Below are 19233 nucleotides of genomic sequence, written 5' to 3'. Positions count from 1 at the left end.
ATTAGATCAGTGTTATTTTAATACTTCAAAATCATTCATAAATTAGGTGAATTAATTACCAGAATGAATCATTTTTGTGTTGTTGGAGAAGATGATTTTAACGGAGTAGTCATAATCTGGTATATGCTACTGATGTCGACAGATATAAGTAGTATGTATCATCAATCAAAATTGAAATATTTGGTAGTAGAAGGTTAAGAAGATTAAAGAAAAAGCAACAAGAACAAAGAATGATTAGTGTGAAAACGAAAGAACAATGAAGTCTGAGACAATCGATTGAGATTTTACAAATGAAGTATTTATTGTATGGTTCTCAGATTTTACTACGATGTTGGTTCCGTTCAATCTTATAAACTAAACAACTGATATTCATCTACCATAATTATCTTTAATTTAGTACTTATGAGATACAACGATGTATTTTGTTGTGGTGATAAATGTTAAGTCTAGGTTTTCATCCAACTACGTCACAAGGCAAGCCCTTACATGGAATCCTGAAGGCCAAAGGAAAAGAGGAAGACCAAAGAACACATTACGCTGAGAAATAAAGACATACATCAGAAAAATGAACAAAATTGGACAGAACTGGAAAGGAACACCCAGGACAGAGTGGGTTGGAGAATGCTGGTCAGCGGCCAATGCCCCATTGGGATGAACAGGCGTAAGTAAGTAAGTCAGTACCTGTACCAAGAGTAACCTCGAAATAGTTGCTTCCTACAATGTAGATTTTATCCAAAGTATAACTTTCTATAGAAAAAAAACTTCTTTTTTTGTTGTGTTTGAACTAGACTAAAAATTAGATTGTACCATTGTCAACGTATTGAATAACGAAGACTTATGTCACGTATAAACAGATTTGAAAACAAAAATGAAAACGTAAAAGATATCGCTTGAGCTCATCTGAGAAAGTTGTTTCATCAATCTATCGGGATTTAAAGACTATTGCACACTGCCGTGCAATAGCCTCAAAAGGTTTGAGAACCTTATGGTCAATACGTAGGGCCTTTATCCATGTTGATGCTAAGATGTTTTTTACATTGTACAGTGCTCGTGCGTTCTAAGCTGGAGTACTGAATACAAGCGGCTAGCCCCTGCCTAAAAAAAGACAGTGAGCTTTTGGGAAAATTTCAGTGAACCACAACTAAACTGAGTCCCAAAATAGCGAAGCTCCAGTATGATACTCGAGAAACTAAACTCGAACTATTCCCATCGTCATATAGAAGAATCACAGGCGACTTGATCACAGTTTTCAAATTAGTTAGTGATAAATTTGCACCTCATATGCTCTCATTTTGCTTGTCTTCCAAAACAGAAAATTTATGTGGACACTAAAAATGTTCTCAAGCCCAGAACAAATCACTTTTCAGCTGATTATCGACTTTTCCATCGAAATATCAACGAATGGAATCCCTTACTTCAACATATGATTGAAGTTCCGTCTGTCGATGCTTTCAAAAGAAAGTTGGATCAACTGAGAGACCACCATTGCCAGGACTAACAAGCCACCTAGCCTCCTGTTCTTTCCAAACTGAAACAAAACTTGTCTGTATTACGATAGATCAATGTACAAATTATATTTTCAATAATTTCTAGATTGACGCGTCTTTAAGTGTCAAAAATTACAAGTCGACTTACAAATTCCAATGTCATTTCTAGCATTGATCAGTCTCTTCTGTATGATACAGCTTCATTATGTTTCAAGAAAAAAACTCTACGTTAATCTTATCTTTACAGTAAAGTAATTAATTATGTGCAGTATTCGTCACGTATTAATATCAATTTAGGTATCATTGAACACTAAAGAACATCGGACAGTTGTTTCGTTATGTTATAGGACTAGTAAGCAATACTGAATTACGATTTCACCAGGAATCGAACCAAGAAATTTCAGGTACCATATCGACCTTTCGACTATTAGATCATTCATTCAATTTTAATCAATTCGAGAACTACATAATAAATAACGAATTACAAACCAAACTAAACGGATAAACACGTATACACCACCTATCCCCTTTCCAGCTAAACTAGTTAGTGAAGCCTAGTATACCCTTCTGGAGAAGTAGCCATATCGAAGCATGACACAACTACCAAGGCTCAATAGTTGTTTTTACAGATATTTGTTTTGTCGTTTTTGGTTCAGTAATAGTTGTGCTATTTTCCTTCGTAGCATTCATAATCATTTGTGGGTAACAATCGAGTGGGTGATTAGCTTTGATCTCTACCACCTGGGTTTACCGCTCACTTTAGTTCATTGAATTGAGTCCCACTATCCAATAGGTACGACGAGGAGGTATGAGTTGGGTTTTTACCTTCCAAAATATACATATACTGTAGTGAACAAGAACACGGGTGGGGACAATCGACTGTATTTAGCACAAAGATTACAGACTATCTGAATAAAATATGAATACCATAAAGTCAATCGTCAATTTGCAAAATATCATTCCAATCATATCAAACTGTACTGTTCCCGTTGCAAACACTAATCCATTGTCTCCCATTCCATTGTACATGTGTTTTCTTACAATTGCATTGTGCTCTTGCTCTTCCTTTGTTGATCTTCGCCATCTTCTGCTGCCGGACCTTACGTTTATTTAACGCACGTTATATACTACTTATATGAATATAAGTAGCTCACACCACAATACTACTAACAGATAATGATTTTCTATACAACATATAAACAGAAACACCATTAATACAAAAAAAAATAATAAAACGTAAGTGATCAAATTTCACAAAAACGACTTCAATAAGACAATAAATAGTACAAATGAAAACAGATGTAAAATAACAGAATTTATTGATTTTTGAAATTTGTATAGTGACAGAGGTAGAATAAAACTATGACAGTCAATAGTGAACAATGAAATAAAACAAACACAACAACAACAGCGATTATCCAAAATAATCAAATGACCTTTTCTTCTCTAATTGACAAGAGAATAAATAAAGTTTTGAAAATAGAGAAGAAAAATAATTCATAGAATAAATATAAATGCCCTGGTATGACCGAGATTGAGGAGAGTCAATTCTCTATCTCCAAATGCTCTCTCGCATGGATACGCGTATATAGCCTCTGTCAGGGAAGTCCTACTCACTGCCTTCTCGAGGTTGGGGTGTTGTTTACGAAATTTGAGAGGACGAAAAGAGAATGTCCGGCGCTTTAACCGGGTTAATAGATATAGAGAAGCCACCTAGTCTAGTTGGAAAACCATGATTCCAAACCAATGGTGCACATGAGCTCCAGGATCCTGAGGGAACAAATGGCGTGTGAACTGATTATTGGTCACCGGTTACCATGGGACTACAGTCAGTCAATCAGCTACAATGTAGGACCAGGCACATATATGCATCGGTCCAAGTTGCTACACCTTATTAGCATAACAAGATGAACACCGAATTCATAGAAGTAGTTACTTCAATAGTAGTAATATATAAAGGATTGTGTATAAGAATATAATACAGGAAGAAACAATTAGTTCGTAGAAAGAAAGATATAAAGTGACTTTAATCTCACGGTTTAAGGGAGGACAAAGAGTGTATACACCTACGCCATTATGATCGATTCTGAGCTATGTCACCCAGAGACTGCATCACCTGACGTTTCTCCACTGTCTTGTAAATCAGACCTTTAGGTCGAAGGCTCTGGGTGTGGCTCCCTCAGAAAACCACCTGCTTCGGTCTGAGCACCCGGGCAGTATCACAGCCCATACACAAATCAAGTATCTTGTGTGGCGCATATGTATTTGGTACTCCTTTATGACAATATTTATATGTTCAAACCCTATTTGTGTTTGGGATTTTAACTGATCGTTCTCTTTTGGTATACGTTCGGATTGCTTGTGACTTAGTGGTACACAATGCAATTTAGTTTAAAGAACAAAATTCATTATCTAACAAAACTTCATTTAAGAATGACCTTCTGAACACCGCAACAATACTTTTTTTTCGATATCAGTGTATTTGATCTACTACTTATATAGATTTTTATCATTGAGGATATTGAATTAATCTGTTAGTGGGAACTTTTGAGTTTGTATCATGACGAGAATTTGAGCATTACCAGCAGCTGCAATCATTGTTAAACATTTTCCAGGTCTGTTCATTGATGGACTGATGTGATGTTACTGTTTTAGGTCTTAAGTATCGTTCACATCGTCATTTCTCGTGGAAAGATATTTTGTACTTACTGAAAAAAACATTGTGAGGCTTAAATTCGAAAGAAAAATGTGTATATTACATAGAATAAAGCTATTCATATGGATATTTATATAAACTACACCGAGAGTGTTATGATACACGAATCGATGTGTCAATTTCCTAGACATAATTATTGCTACTCTTAGCTGAAACAATAATAAAATTCAGTCACAACCGTCCATCTATTTTTTTCTAGTGTACTGATTGAAAGGCTGTGGGTAAGCACTTTTGAGGGGTGTCATACTGAAATGAAACATATGGCTAATGTTCCCTGGTTATCCACCAATCGTACCTTAACTGAGATCAATCTGTGATGAATACAATGTACAAAATCTCTTCGACCAGACAATAATAATGAATCATTTTAGTGCACTTAATTTTCTTCTTTCAAGCGGACTTATTATATTGAGTAGGATTTACAAACAAAAATAAATGGAAAAGTTAATAGACATTATGGATTGGGTACAGTGAACAAACTTCACGAACCTACATTTAAACAACCAACCATATTTGTGCACTAACTATTAAATAACTTTGTGATGAACTCCTGACGTCCCAGTGAGATGTTGTTATAACTGATCTAGTTTGACAATGTCGAAAACGAGACATATACCCGGCGAAAATCGTATGAAAACTACCTTATGTTACAAGCCATAATTCTGAACGATTGGATATTGAGTCAGTGACTTAATGGTATAGTAAAGTGGTTACCACCAGACCTGAAGTTGATGTATTTAGTCTCATATAAAATGATGAGTATGCATTGCTGATAAGTCACAAATACGATATGAAAATATTGTCAAGTGCCTTCTGTCAGACTATGAACAAGGTTCATTTTGATTGGGACTTAGTAATGAATACATATGAATTGCATTAAATATATTTATGCAAGAACTTTTCAATTCTTTACATATGTACACAGAAACAATAAAAGGTGGAAATACAACAAGATAATCCCTTATTTCTATTGAAGAAAAAAACAAGGTTTAAAAGTGACATGGGGGTGAAAAGTCATGAAAATAAACACACAGTGATTGGTGATCACATTGGATCAATAGGAATAACGAATAGTTATTTTCTCTGCAAAGACAGTGCGGTATAAAAAATAGTACTTATCACGTGACAAAACATGTGTTTCGCAATGGGAACTAGGGGAAAGAAAAAAAACGATAGGGAAAACTGTAAACCTACAAAGTATTGAGTAAGAAAAGTAGGTAGTGAATAGTAACCAACCTAAACGAATATTTGGTCAATGCAACAAAGATTCGACATGATAATGTAATGTATTTCAAAAGATTGGCATAGATAAACTAACTACTCTTTTCATATATAAGTAGTTAATTTAGAAAAAGAAAAAAAGAAGAGTGGGATATGGTAGCGGTAATAATTGTTACGAAATAAGAATAAGATACTTTCTATGTATGGATTAATTAACGATGAAAACGTTAGGAAAAGTGAAAAATGATTGTTTTAAAACACACAGAAGCAAACGAAATGTATTTTGATTTGAAAGATGAATATTAAACTTGTCGATGATAATATTCGTTTCAATTTGGACACAGTGGCAGCGCTTAGAGTTAAGTTTTTGTCTCATTTATTCAGCAATATCTTTACGTGTACGATGATGATGATATTTACGTGGTCTTGAATTAGCCGATGCATTAAGATTATCACTAGTTAATAAATCAGAAACAGGAATATTAGGCAATTCAGTAGTATCTGGTTGACTAACAGTATTAGTAGTAGTACTGGTATACTCGGCTGATTTAGGGAGTGATGATATATTACTTGATGCCTTTATCTCATCCGTTCCAGTATTATTCATCGGTTGGTTTGTCCTACTAATAACATATCTTTTAAGTAGTTTAGCACGTGGATTTTGTTGAATTGAAGCAGAATATGGAACTAGTTCCTTAACAGTACCTAGAACCAAATAATAATAATAATGGTAAGTACATGTAACATGTTGAGTAATAAGAAGGTTCAATACAAAGTCAAACATTATTAGACATGTTGATATGAGAGAGAAAAGAATATTCGGCAAGCATCTTTTCAGAAAGAAAGTGTCATTGTTGAACATCTAACATTTTTTTACAGTTTACACTACCGACTGGCTTTAGTTAGATAAACACTGAAAACTAGAAACAACTGTAAAGCTGTTTCATCCAAGTATGAAACTTCTATCAGTACTAAACATTCATAGCGTCACCTAGAACCTGTAAGTTTTGTAATAAGTGCTTAACCTAAAACCTACTGGTTTGACATACATTAGCCTAATTTCTGACTTTAACTAATTCATCATATTGCAAAAACATCTTCCAATATCATCGGTGGGTAACTATTTCGCATTAGGTATGGTTAAACTCCACTAGTTACAACTTCTCACCAAAACTCCGTGAATTACCTTTCAAAAGTAGTCACTGGTAAGTATTTTACCCATGTCAATTACAAATCATTTTTATGACCAACAATAAATTACCTAACCACTCTAAGCCATTGACACCCTTAAGGACTACAAAGGGAAGAATTCAGCCAATAATTAGATGCAGGTAAATGAAGTTTTCATAGCATATGTAACACAAATTTGGAAATATGTATAATGTAACTATCACTGAACTTATTTAACATATATTTTCCACCATTAGGAATATTGCTGGCGTCTGCTGAGACCACCGGGTAAGTAATAGTGAGGTTAGATGCAGAGTATTAGGGAATGATGGTAAATCAGTTGATGAGGTTGTGAATCTTCATCGACTGAGATGGTTGGGCCACGTGCTACGTATGCCTGAACACCGTTTACCACGATGTGCAATGCTAACCGGTGTAGGAGATGGTTGGAAGAAAGTTAGGGGTGGCCAGACCAAAACGTGGCATCAGTGCTTGAAGTCACTAACTTCTAGTATGAGCCATTTTGGTACATGCAGACTACTTGGTTGGGGTCCGCGTGACTATCGTAACCAATGGTTGGAGACTGTGTGTGACATGGCTCAGAATCGATCACAATGGCGTAGGTGTGTACACTCTCTATCTTCCCTTAAACTATGAGATTATAGTTATTTCATATTTTTCTTTCTACGAACTAATTCTTTCTTCCTGTACCATGTCCTTATATGCAATCTTTCTTTTATATATTATGGTATATATAAATCCGATGTTCATTTCGTTGTGTTAATGAGGTATGGCAACTTGGACCGATGCATATATGTGCCTGATCCTACGTTGTAGCTGACTGACTGACTGACCATTAGCTAACTTAAGTTAAACAACCGTGTAAAATGAAGAAGTACCTGTTTCGTTCTAGTATGGTATTTCTAAGTAATATAGTGAATTAATTGAAATCATAAAATATAAGCCGTTAGATGCCAAATCAATAAAATGGTGGCCTAACGGTTAAATCACTTATCCTCCAACTAGCCTATCATAGATTCCAAGATCATTTCACAAAATTTGTTTTAATCAATTAGGTAGTATTAATATTTCTCGCACAACTAGAGTGTAATATAAAGTTGGGTAAATCAATGCCAACTCAGTGGTTTGCAGATGAAATACTTGTTGTGAAGTTAAAAGATCACAGATTCAATCATTGATGCAATTGTGGACGTACACCACTGAGTAGTATACAGATATACTAAGCGACAAAATAATTATGATATCAAAATGAATACAATTTTTCACCATTAGCTAATTTTGCTTACCAACAGCTTTTGTTTTACCTTCACGAAATATTAAACGTAGACCAGTGTATAAATATTCAGGAGATTTAATAAAACGAAATACAACCATATCTTTATCACCGGTTCTTAAACGTTCATGTGAATTTAATTTTAATATTGTTGCAGTTTGACGTACAGGACCTGCATGAACCATAGCTTGATAACCAACTGATATAGTTGTAGGATGATGTAAAATTAATACTTCAGCAATAAATTCAATACATGCTTTCGGTTTCAATTCTGGCGCTAACAATACCATACCCTTTTATAGTAATAATAATAATAGTGGGAAATAATGGAATTACAGTTTATTATTAAAATGTGTCATAACAAATATATTCAAATATATTACCTTTAAATGTAAAGTATTACTTCAAGGACTGATCTATGGTCAAAGCCTGAACTAATGATAAGGGATAAAATATTTGGATGTATCAATTACTTTACTCATCTTGGAAGTATCACCAGTCATGATGGGTTGGTATCTGACAGAATCTCAGCAAGGATTAAGAAAACTCAATTGACTTTTTTTAACTTACATCGCTTATAGGGTAGGCAAGGTGTTAGTGTGACAACTAAAAAATGAATATACTGATCAACAGTTCGCTGTGTTCCAGTTTGTAGACGTGAAATGAACTCGGAAAATAAAGAATATTCATGGATTGCCAATATTTATCCTCGAAACATTTGTCACATATGTTGGGACCTCTGAGTGGGCAATAATCAGTTTAGACACAGAGTACTAGGTGAAGATAGCGAATTGTTTGATGAGGTGGTTGAGACATGTATTACTTATAGTCAACAACCATCAACCTCAACAGATGGCATTAACTAATTATGAAAGTAAGCTGGAAATAAACTAGGGATGCCCAGACTAAAATGTAGCATCAATCCATAAAGTCATTGACTGTAAGAGTGAATCCTGTATCTAGTTGTAGATTAGTTGATTAGGGTCCGCGTGATTATTTTAATTAGAGGTTGGAGATGTTGGATGAAACACACCAAAACCGAACATATTAGTACAGATACATCCACTCTCTGTTTTAAGACTATCTCATGCTTTTAGTTCATTCTTTCTTCTCGGATCATGCTTAAGTACTTATTTACGCCTGTGACTCTTAATGGAGCATAGGCCGCTGATCAGCAATCTCCAACCCACACTGTCCTGGGCATTCCTTTCCAGTTCCATCCAATTCTTGTTCATTTTTCTCATGTCTATTTCCATTTTTCAAAGTAATGTGTTCTTTCGTCTTCCTCTTTTCCTTTGGCCTTCAGGATTCCGAGTGAGGGCTTGCTTTGTGACGCAGTTCGGTGCTTTCCTCAATGTGTGTCCTATCCACTTCCAGCGCTTCTTCCTCCACTGGAATGTGGTTTGTTCTCTCCTATAGTAGGTTGTTACTGATAGTGTCTGGCCAACGGATCCGAAGTGTTTTGCTTAGACTACTGTTAATAAACACTTGTATATTCTGGATGATGGCCTTCCTAGTTCTCCAGGTTTTCGCCACATACAATAGAACTGTCTTGACATTTGTATTGAAAATCCTGACCTTGGTGTTGGTTGACAGTTGTTTTGAGTTCCAGATGTTCTTCAGTTGTAAATATGCTATTCTTGCTTTTCCGATCCGCACCTTCACATCTGCATCAGATCCACCGTGCTCATCAATGATCCTGCCCAGATATGTAAAGGTTTTTACATCTTCCAAATCATCTCCGTCAAGTGTGATTTGATTGGTGCATGTTGTTCAGTATCGGAGAATCTTGCTTTTCCCTTTGCGTATGTTGAGACCTACTGCTGCTGAGGATGCCGCTACACTGATCATCTTCACCTGCACTTGTTGGTGCGTGTGCGATAGAAGAGCCAGGTCATCTGCGAAGTGTAGATCGTCCAACTGCATCCTAGCTATCCACTGTATCCCATGCTTCGCCCCGGATGTTGACGTCTACATGATCCAGTCAATCACCAGGAGAAAGAGGATCATATTATTTCGCCCCCCCCACAAAACGATATTTAACAACTCAAATGAGAAAAATAAACAAACAAACATACATTACAATAATTTAAATCTATTTCAATACTTACTTTACGAACTTGATTACGTCGTAATTTTTTCAATGCAAATGATGCAGTTTGTCCACCACGTACATAATTCACTGATAAACGTTTACGTTGTATACTTTTAATTGAAATTGGATTAAATTGTCCAGATAAATCAGGACCAAGTAATAAAATATCATTTAATTTAATAATACCAGATAAACATGTACCAGAAATAACGGTACCAACACCTTGTACAGAGAATATTTCATCAATTTGAAAATGTGCTAATTCATTTAATCGTGGCTCAGATCTTGATGGTAATAAATTAAGAAATAATTTTAATAAATCTAAATTTGTACCATTTACATTTGAAACTGGAAATATTGGACACATACGTTCTGAAGTGAAATTTGTTGCACAACAAATAACATCATCCCTGAAATGAATTATTGTTGTATAAAGAGGGTTAATAAAAAAAGAAAGAAAGAATCAAAATAAATATATGATTTAATAGTTGAGATCATGAGTCAAATGAAGCTAGACAATCATGGAAAACCTAGGAGGGACTCTTCAACAGTGAGCATCTACGATTCCACCCGGAGGGATTCGAACCCGAGACCTGTCGGTCTTGCATATGAATGCTTAACCTTTAGACCAATGAGTCGGTAGGCATTCAACGATGTTAATGTCTAACTTTAAACAATCCAAGAAATTGAACCACATTTCTACCATTGTCTACAGTCAGTTACTATCTCATAACAGGTTTTACATGGTGGTCTAGCTTCAATTGACTCATGATCTCAACTATTACATTAATATAATACCCACAAAAACTCCTTTCTGATATAAATATAATTATTGAAAAAATGGTAATTATTATCTCCCGGCAAGAATAATGAATGGTAACTGTTGGAATCTATTTATGGACTAATACTATACACATATTTTTATTGGGTAATTGTTGAGTAACTAAACTATGTATGTTCATATTCCTCTTATTATAAGCTTTATTTTGATCCCTAGACTATTATTATACGATCTCATTTCATTTGTGTGAGCGCTGTGATACTACCCGGGTGCTCAGACCGAAGCAGGTCGTTTTCTTAGGGAGCCACATCCGGAGCCTTCGACCTAAATGTCTGATCCACAAGGCAGTGGAGCATCGTAACAAGATGCAGTCCCATGCTAGCCGGTGCCAACGATCGGTTCATACGCCATTTTTCCCTCAGGATCCTGGAGCCCATGTACACCATTGGTTTGGAATAAGAGTTTCCCAACTCTTCTAGATGGTTCCTCCATACCCACCAACCCGGTCAAAGCGCCGGCCATCCACTTTTCGTCCTCTCAATTCCGCAGACAACACCCCTGCCACGAGAAGGCAGTGAGTAGGACTTCCCTGGCAGACGCTATATATGCGTGGTCATATGAGAGCATTTCGATAGGGAGAACGGACTCTCCCCACTCTCGGTCGTACCAGGACATTTGGGGGTGATATGATTTTAGTTCACTTCAAATGTGAATTTTAATTTCCAGCATATTCACTGAGAAAAATAATTATTGGGTTGTTTTCAAACGTTGTTCATCAGCACTACTGATGAATTATAACTCTGTTCTTCATAACTTAGATATAATTTTGAGTTGAATTTTCAAGAAAGGTCATTTTTTGTGATAAACATGTAATTCAATTAACTAAGAGCGATAACATTATTACATAGTAATCATGATTATTAGTACTATTAATATAAACCAGTTAATCAGTACAAGATTCTGTATTTAGATGTAAGTTTTACACTTTATTTTTGGTATCAAGGTTAGTAATACTATTTCCCTGTATATATCAATATAAAGGATGAGATGGGACTCGAATATGAGAGAAAAAAGAATGAAAGTTGAACTTTGTAGTCGTTAAGCTATCAATCAATTGTCCAAGGTACATTTTTATGATACAATGATAAATATACAAAAAATACTCACGTTGATGATATCAATGCTGGAATTTTTCGACAACCAGGTGATTTTAATATGCGAAATAACAAATTCATTGTTTCATGTAGTACATTTGGTGGGCACATATCAATTTTTGTAACTACAACAAATACTGGCACACATAAAGCTAATGCCAGGCCTAAATGTTCTTTAGCCATACCAATAACACCAGCATTAGCACCAACCATAAACATAACATAATCTGGTGCATGACCAGTCATACCAAATATGGTTGTTTTTAAATAACGTTCATGACCAGCTAAATCAATGAATGTGATTACCTGAGTAATAAAAAAAACATAAAATTAAGTTAATCGATAGAAAAATAAGAAAAAAAATGCACCAAACGAGAGTGGAGCGAACAAAAATGAACAACGTTAATCTGCTGCTAAACAAGTGTCAATTGTCATGTATTGTCACTAGTACAATAGAATACCAGGGTTTACTGGTTGTTTTATTCGAGGAGAGTGCTGGCTCTTGAAAAATTGAATACTAGAACAGAACAGCTATCTAGTCTTCAATGGCTTTTAATGTTATCTATAAATAAGGTTAATCTATATAGACTACTATTTACAGATCAAACAGACCTTCGGAGTATCCTTAATATCAATATTAAACAATTGTAAATCACACGATGCTTGACCGTAGCCGTTACCTTGACATGATGGTCGATGGTGTATATTATGATGACCCGAACTACCCATATTGGATGGAATAGTCGTTCCTTTAGGTTTTACCATATTAGGCAGATTATTTGGAGGGCTAGGAGATGTCAACAATAAAAAGGTATACCTGACCTTTCCCAACGAAACTTCACCGATGATAAGACTTTTAAACCACGAGGTTAAGACGTCAACTACTGCTTGCAAAAAAGCCATACAATCAGCCCCTAGAGCTATGCTGTCATACCTTCAGGTTATCAAGACTATCCCTAATCCAGTTTTTCTTCCAAGTATCCCAAAGAGAAGTATTTTCTTATAGCGTGGGCAACTAGTAAGTGACAACCATCAACATGCCCTTAGCAGAAATTGAGATCACCGACTTGATCGGATTTGTAAATCAATATATCTTAACTGCATTACGTTTAAGATGGCAGAAAAGTATTGATGTGGTTCAACAATGATGTGATGCATAATTTTATGGAGTTATCAGATATTAGTTCGAACTCTGCATGCGACTTTGTAGGTATTGAGATGATATTAACTCTCTAAACAGAAATTTATCCAACTAACCAGTCGTCTTACATTTTTAATACTAGTTTATTCTAGGATTTGTGTCAACTGATTATGCAGTTTGTATTAACTGTACATTGTCTACCGATCTGCATACAGTTGATCGTTTTGAGAACTTACCTTTCTAATAAAAAAAACGTGTTCATTATTAAAAACTTGCATTACAACAGAATTACAATACAATTAAATAAGGAATTGGCACCAATTGGACACAATACGTAAAAAGATACAACAATGAAAATTAAAACGAAGCAGTTGAATAATGAGTGGAACTGTATCACCAACGCTGATATTCACTGTTATATTACTTACAGTTTTGAGCTACAGATATGAACCGAGGTATTTACAAATACTTATAGTCCTTAAACAGTTATATCATGTATCGGCATAGTAACACCTGATCTTTATTTAACCTCTTTTATAAGGTGAACAGAATAGAACCCCAGAATGCATATGGTGATTAGATGCATATATAAAAATTCATCCATATGACCAGATTAATTGACCTGTGGAACTATGATGAAGGGCGAAGAAAATCCTTTAAACGAAACTAAATGGTCACTATGTTACTTATTTGTATGCCAGTTGCAGGGTCGAGTTGTCACTTGTGAACTGCAAACTGATGAAATGCACATTGACTATCTTTGTTGGCCGATCTCTTCCGTATAGATTGGCTCTATGTTGATGTGTCCGTTGATTGTTAAGTGTCTTGAATGTTATATTTCTAGAAATTCCCTGACGCCTTTGGAGTTTAAGAATTTGAATTTTCGATGCCTTTTCAATCAAATCCGTATTCATGGTTATCTACATCCATTGATCTCAGTAATAGCATATCATATTGCCTCACTGTTAATCTAAGCTCATTTATACGTAGGTAATGTACAAATTATTCTGTAAATGATGTTGCATTTGTCCTCCTTCATTACTATTCTTTGGTTTGCACGAAATGGAATGAAGTGACTAAGTTAGTTTGTGAACACCTTTGATTTCAAAGAGCTTCAAGATCTTCGTGATGGCTGCTGAGATATTTCTCATAAATAGTAAAATAATCTGTTTCTTGGTTTTTGAGGTCGATATTTTTGAAGGCGTATATATATCATCAAACCCACAAGGCTGACAAAAATTCACAGATAATTATATATATATAAGTATTGAGGCTTTATCGTTAAACTACAAACTTTGACACAAAGCAATTCTGTGGAGGCATTTGTGTAAGATGAGAGAAAAGATGAAAAACAGGATTATTCCTTCAGAATACACTAGATGAATTAAATAATCATCAAGTACGAGATCTAATTTCGGGAGAATCACATAACAGAAAAGAAATTTGTGTATTACCATCTTTATAAAGACAACTACAGAAAAGTCAAGTAACATGTGTGTGTAAGAGAGAGAAAGAGAGGATTACCCGAATTATTGAAAAAAACCTTTGAAAGCACATTTAAAAACGAATAAACCAAATACAGAGAGTGGTACAAAATAAAATTTACTTTGGCTGAAGCTTCACAAATTTCAGACCAATTCAAATGACCATGTACAGGTTTATTGACTACTTGACCAAGTGAACTAAAACCCAATATATCATGTGCCACTGAACTAGTACGTCCAGATTCCGCTTCATGTTTATGACGTAATAAACGTAAACGAGCTAAACCACGACCATTGTCCAATTCACCATGAGTCAGTACACCAAGTAAAGTAGATTTGCCTGCATCCACATTTCCTACAACTGCCACCCTATGATACATGGAAGACAAAATTAAATATTAAACTGAACAAAGCCACAAGGATAGTGGATAAAATGTAAGTAGATACTAATATTTATAAGGTTAAACTATTTACAAGAAGTCAATAAATTGATTTAACTAATTAACCATACATCAATAAACACAGTCATTATGCACTAAGCTCAATATGCACAGTGGTATTTAAGGTGTTCGACTTCTAATAACTAATGTGCACATTCAAACCCTGTTTCATTTACTTTGGTTTGGGCAACTGGATAATAGTGATATTATCAGCCTTTTTACATTTAGAGTGTGACTACAAAGATAAGTAGACGGATATGTATCTGATTGACGAATGAATAAATAATAATTATAACAAAATACTATTTAAATCCTTCAAACTACCATATGGAACTGATGTAAGGGGATGAAGAAAATAGCGACTGGTTGTTTACGTAGTCAGACTAGTACATAGTCTGATAAGTATTAGATAAGGTATGTATTTGCCTACCCTTTGTTATTATTGTTATTGACATTAAAATGTATTCACGGTATAGTCGGATCAGTCACGTGCTCTTGATACCAATTATGTTGATGTCCTGTAGGATAAACACTGGTACGGTATTTAGTGTAGATATTCGTCTAGAGCAAATCACTGTCCCACAGATGTAAAGGAGAAAACTGAGCGTTATTTGAGGAACAATATGAAATCCTAAAGTTTGAACACTAAAAGTCTTTACGTATAAACTTGTAAAAATGGCTGTTTATACTGAATTCCAATATGATAGCTGGTTATTTATATATTTAACAAAATTTCTTAATACTGTAAAATCTTAAACATTTACTGATAAAGAAATCTAGTTTGATAATGAAACATCAGTAGTTAGTAGCAGCGTAGAATCTGGTACATATGTACATCAGTTCAAGTTGACATATAGAAATGAAACGTTCTATCAACAGTAATGATAAGACAGAATTTGTTGATAATAAAAAATAACTGGATTGCACTGATCAACATGAATGACACAAGAAATAGGATATTTCCTCTCAATATCTTAATATTTTATTATCTGACTGGAGTGAATGAATATCAGATGACAATCCGTGAACAATATAATCATTAAGGGGTATTGTTTAACAAAATAAACACTGTTGAAAAACGTTAAATTACAATGAAAAACATTTAATGCGTACACAACTACTGCCAGGGAAGTCCTACTCACTGCCTTCTCGTGGCGGGGGTGTTGCTCATGGAATTGAGAGGAAGAAAAGCGAATGTCTGGCGCTCTAATCGGGTTCGTGGGCACAGAGGAGCCACTTAGGGGAGTTGGAAAAACCCTGGTTCCAAACCAATGGTGTACATAGGCTCTAGGATCCTGAACGAACAAACAGCGTGTGAACCAATCGTTGTTCGCCGGATACCATGGGACTGCATCTCAAAACGTTGTTCCACTGTCATATGGATTAGACCTCTAGCTTAAAGGCTCGGGGAGTGACCCCCTAAGAAAACCACCTGTTTCGGTCTGGGCACCCGGGCAGTATCACAGCCCACATACAAATCAAATGATTGTGTGGCACATATGTATTCATTGACCCTTTGTATCAATATTTATGTGTTCAAAAAAAGAGCTTCGTGTATCTGGAAGCCCTGATGCTGCTTCTCGTGGCCTTGCTGGTGTAAGAATAGCACTGAGTCCTAGGGCAGAACTAGCTCTCTTAGAGTGGATCCCAGTAGACAGTTGTTCGTGCGCTGTCCAACTTATAGGGACACTCGTCGTTACCTCTTCGTCGTCTCTGCCTACTCTCTCGCTGACTGCAGCTCAGACGACGTAAAAGATGGATTTTACAGAAAGCTTTACGACCTTCCTAGAAAAGTTTGGCGCTCTGATGTAGTAATAGTGGCTGATGTCTTTAATGCTCAAGTAGGTAAACTAAGAGAAAAGGAAAGACACCTAGGTGGATCTTATGGTGTCGTGTCTCAAAGAACAGATAATGGCGACCATCTGTTGCAGCTACGCTCAGATAACCACTCGTTTCTTGCAAATACCAACTTAAAGTATAAGGAAAAACATCTTTTGACATGGCGACTCCCGAATTCGTCCGAACGTTAGACCCGAATAGATCGTATCGCTCTCAGCTACAGATGGAGGAGCTCGATAGAAGACTGTCGCTCATTCTGGAGCACATGCTTGGATTCAGATCATGCTCTAGTGCGAGCGCGTATTTGTATGCGTCTTACTGGACGTAGGAAAGATGCTGCAAGAAAGCCTCTTAGGGCTGTATTTAATGATCATAGTCAAGCTAAGTATATATTTCAGGAACAATCAGAAAAACAATTAGGCAGCCATGTAAGTGATGCCCACCCCTGGTAAAATGCAGTCTTCTGACCACTATAAGCAACAATGCAGGCATGTTCGGGATGCGATTCTCCCATCGAAATGCAAAATCTTGCTTCAGATTTGGGTTGCATCGACACCCGAACTAATGATAGGGAGTGAAGTAATTGAGCGTGTCGACAGCTTCACTTATCTTATGATTTTCATCAGCCTCTGTGGTCTGGTGTGTGACGAAATCACAGCACGGATACAGAAGGCTCGACTAGCTTTTGTCAACTTGCATCATTTATGGCGTAGGCGAGATATCCGTCTACCAATCAAAGAACGGGTTTACTGCACAGCAGTTCGTTCCGTCCTAATATATATATATATATAGACTGTACACCCATTAGCATTTTTGATCTCGTCACATTGTTATTTCTTTATATGTGTAGCACATACTTTCGTTCTCAGTGTCCAGTTGTAACCAGATAAGGTATGTATTAAATAAATAGGAAATATAGTGATATACAATAGTCTCACTAGGTACAAATATACATACGCTTAATCATCAACTACTTTGATGGGAAATGTTGTTTGATGTTATGAGTAGGCTGGGAGATAGCCAGGAGCGGCAAAACTAAGACGTGACATCAGTCTATGGAGTCACTGACAATTGGACCGAGTCACTTTAATAGGTGTAGACTACCTGGTTGGATGCCGCATGATTATCGTAACCAACGATTAGAAACATTGAGTAACACGGTTCTGAATTGTTCGCAACGGTATAGGCGCACTCACTCTTGAGCTTTCCATAGAACATGAGTTTTAAAACATCCTTGCACCCTTTTTCTATACCTAATCTTTTATACTACTGCTGATACTGTGAGTAGTTCTACTGCTTTGGGAATCATCTTGAAAAAATTCTATCTCGATGAACTAGTGGTATGGCAACTTCAACCCATATACAGGTTTATCATGTTTTGCGTTGCGTATGACTGATTGATGTACATTATCTGACTTTCTCAACATAGCGTTTTCTGAATATGAAAATAAAACACTTAATAATAATGAGAGAGAGAGAAGGAGAGAAAGTAATATTTGGCGAAAAAGAAACGTACCGAACATCTACAAAATCATCTGAAGCAGTTTTCCGTCGAAGAAGATATTCTTTAACTAAACAACCCGTTGTCGCTGAACTACTATTGCTACTACTACTACTACTAATAGTACTAGTAGTATCAGTTGCATTTGTTTCTGATATATTTTGACTAGACAGTTCCTTATTATCATCAGTCGAATTACTGCTTTGTTTTGATTGACTCCCATCATCTATGTTCACTGAATTTCCTTTTGTTTTGCCTTCTCCAGACGAACTACTTAAAGTATGCCGATGTGGACTGCTGTGACTATTTTCAGCACTGGATGGTCTTGTTGTTGTGTCCACACCTGACCCTGATTGTGTTGTCGTCGTTGCTGAAGATTGTGATCCAGCTGTTATCCAACGATCTCTCAAATGAATCAAATGTGATGATAAGGAATCGGCAAGACGTTCAGCTGTGCATACAGACTGATTCATTTCTTGTGGAGCAAGTCCAGGGCATTGTCCATCTACATGGTAGTTAATGGGAAACAAAATGATTAAGCAATATTTCAACAAATATTTGTGCAGCAGTAGCTTAATGGTTTAGAAAGCTGAATATTAACCAATGAGTTACGCGTTGAAAACCCGCTACATCTATTTCGGTTTGGATAGACAGCATCAATAGTCATACTGATTGATCAGTCAGTAGTTGTGAGCAATATTATATTTGTCTAGAACTTGAGTGCTGATCAAACTTTACAAACCAAGCTGCAGTGCAACTAATAGTCTAAGTGACTTGATATCTCGTGACTATGTTAATTTGTCCAGTGGTTGTAGGCAATCGGTACAGAAGACTACTATGATCATTCAACAGAAAACACTTCAGTCCTACAGGAGATAACTCACTGCTTGAATAGCTCGGTCGTAACATC

The 19233-nt window shown here is 35.9% G+C and overlaps 1 protein-coding gene across 1 annotated transcript in view; it reads right to left on the bottom strand.

Annotated features, from left to right (window-relative positions):
• Positions 1-4598: 4598 nt before the first annotated feature.
• Positions 4599-19233, bottom strand: part of DGP-1 (Short integuments 2, mitochondrial) — a 30296-nt gene continuing 15661 nt past the window's right edge. Inside the window, exons 4-9 of the mRNA XM_051217320.1 lie at positions 18339-18828; positions 14666-14912; positions 11932-12224; positions 10000-10393; positions 7902-8181; positions 4599-6129 (exon numbers count right to left, since the gene is read on the bottom strand). Of these exons, the coding sequence (XP_051064704.1) occupies positions 5801-6129; positions 7902-8181; positions 10000-10393; positions 11932-12224; positions 14666-14912; positions 18339-18828 (2033 nt within the window). The 3' untranslated portion in view covers positions 4599-5800. The remainder of the gene's footprint in view (positions 6130-7901; positions 8182-9999; positions 10394-11931; positions 12225-14665; positions 14913-18338; positions 18829-19233) is intronic.

Source organism: Schistosoma haematobium, chromosome 5 (assembly GCF_000699445.3).
Source record: "Schistosoma haematobium chromosome 5, whole genome shotgun sequence".
NCBI classification, from domain to species: Eukaryota; Metazoa; Platyhelminthes; class Trematoda; order Strigeidida; family Schistosomatidae; genus Schistosoma; species Schistosoma haematobium.
Note: the sequence above shows the minus strand (reverse complement) of the source record. Positions and strands in the feature narration are given on the sequence as shown.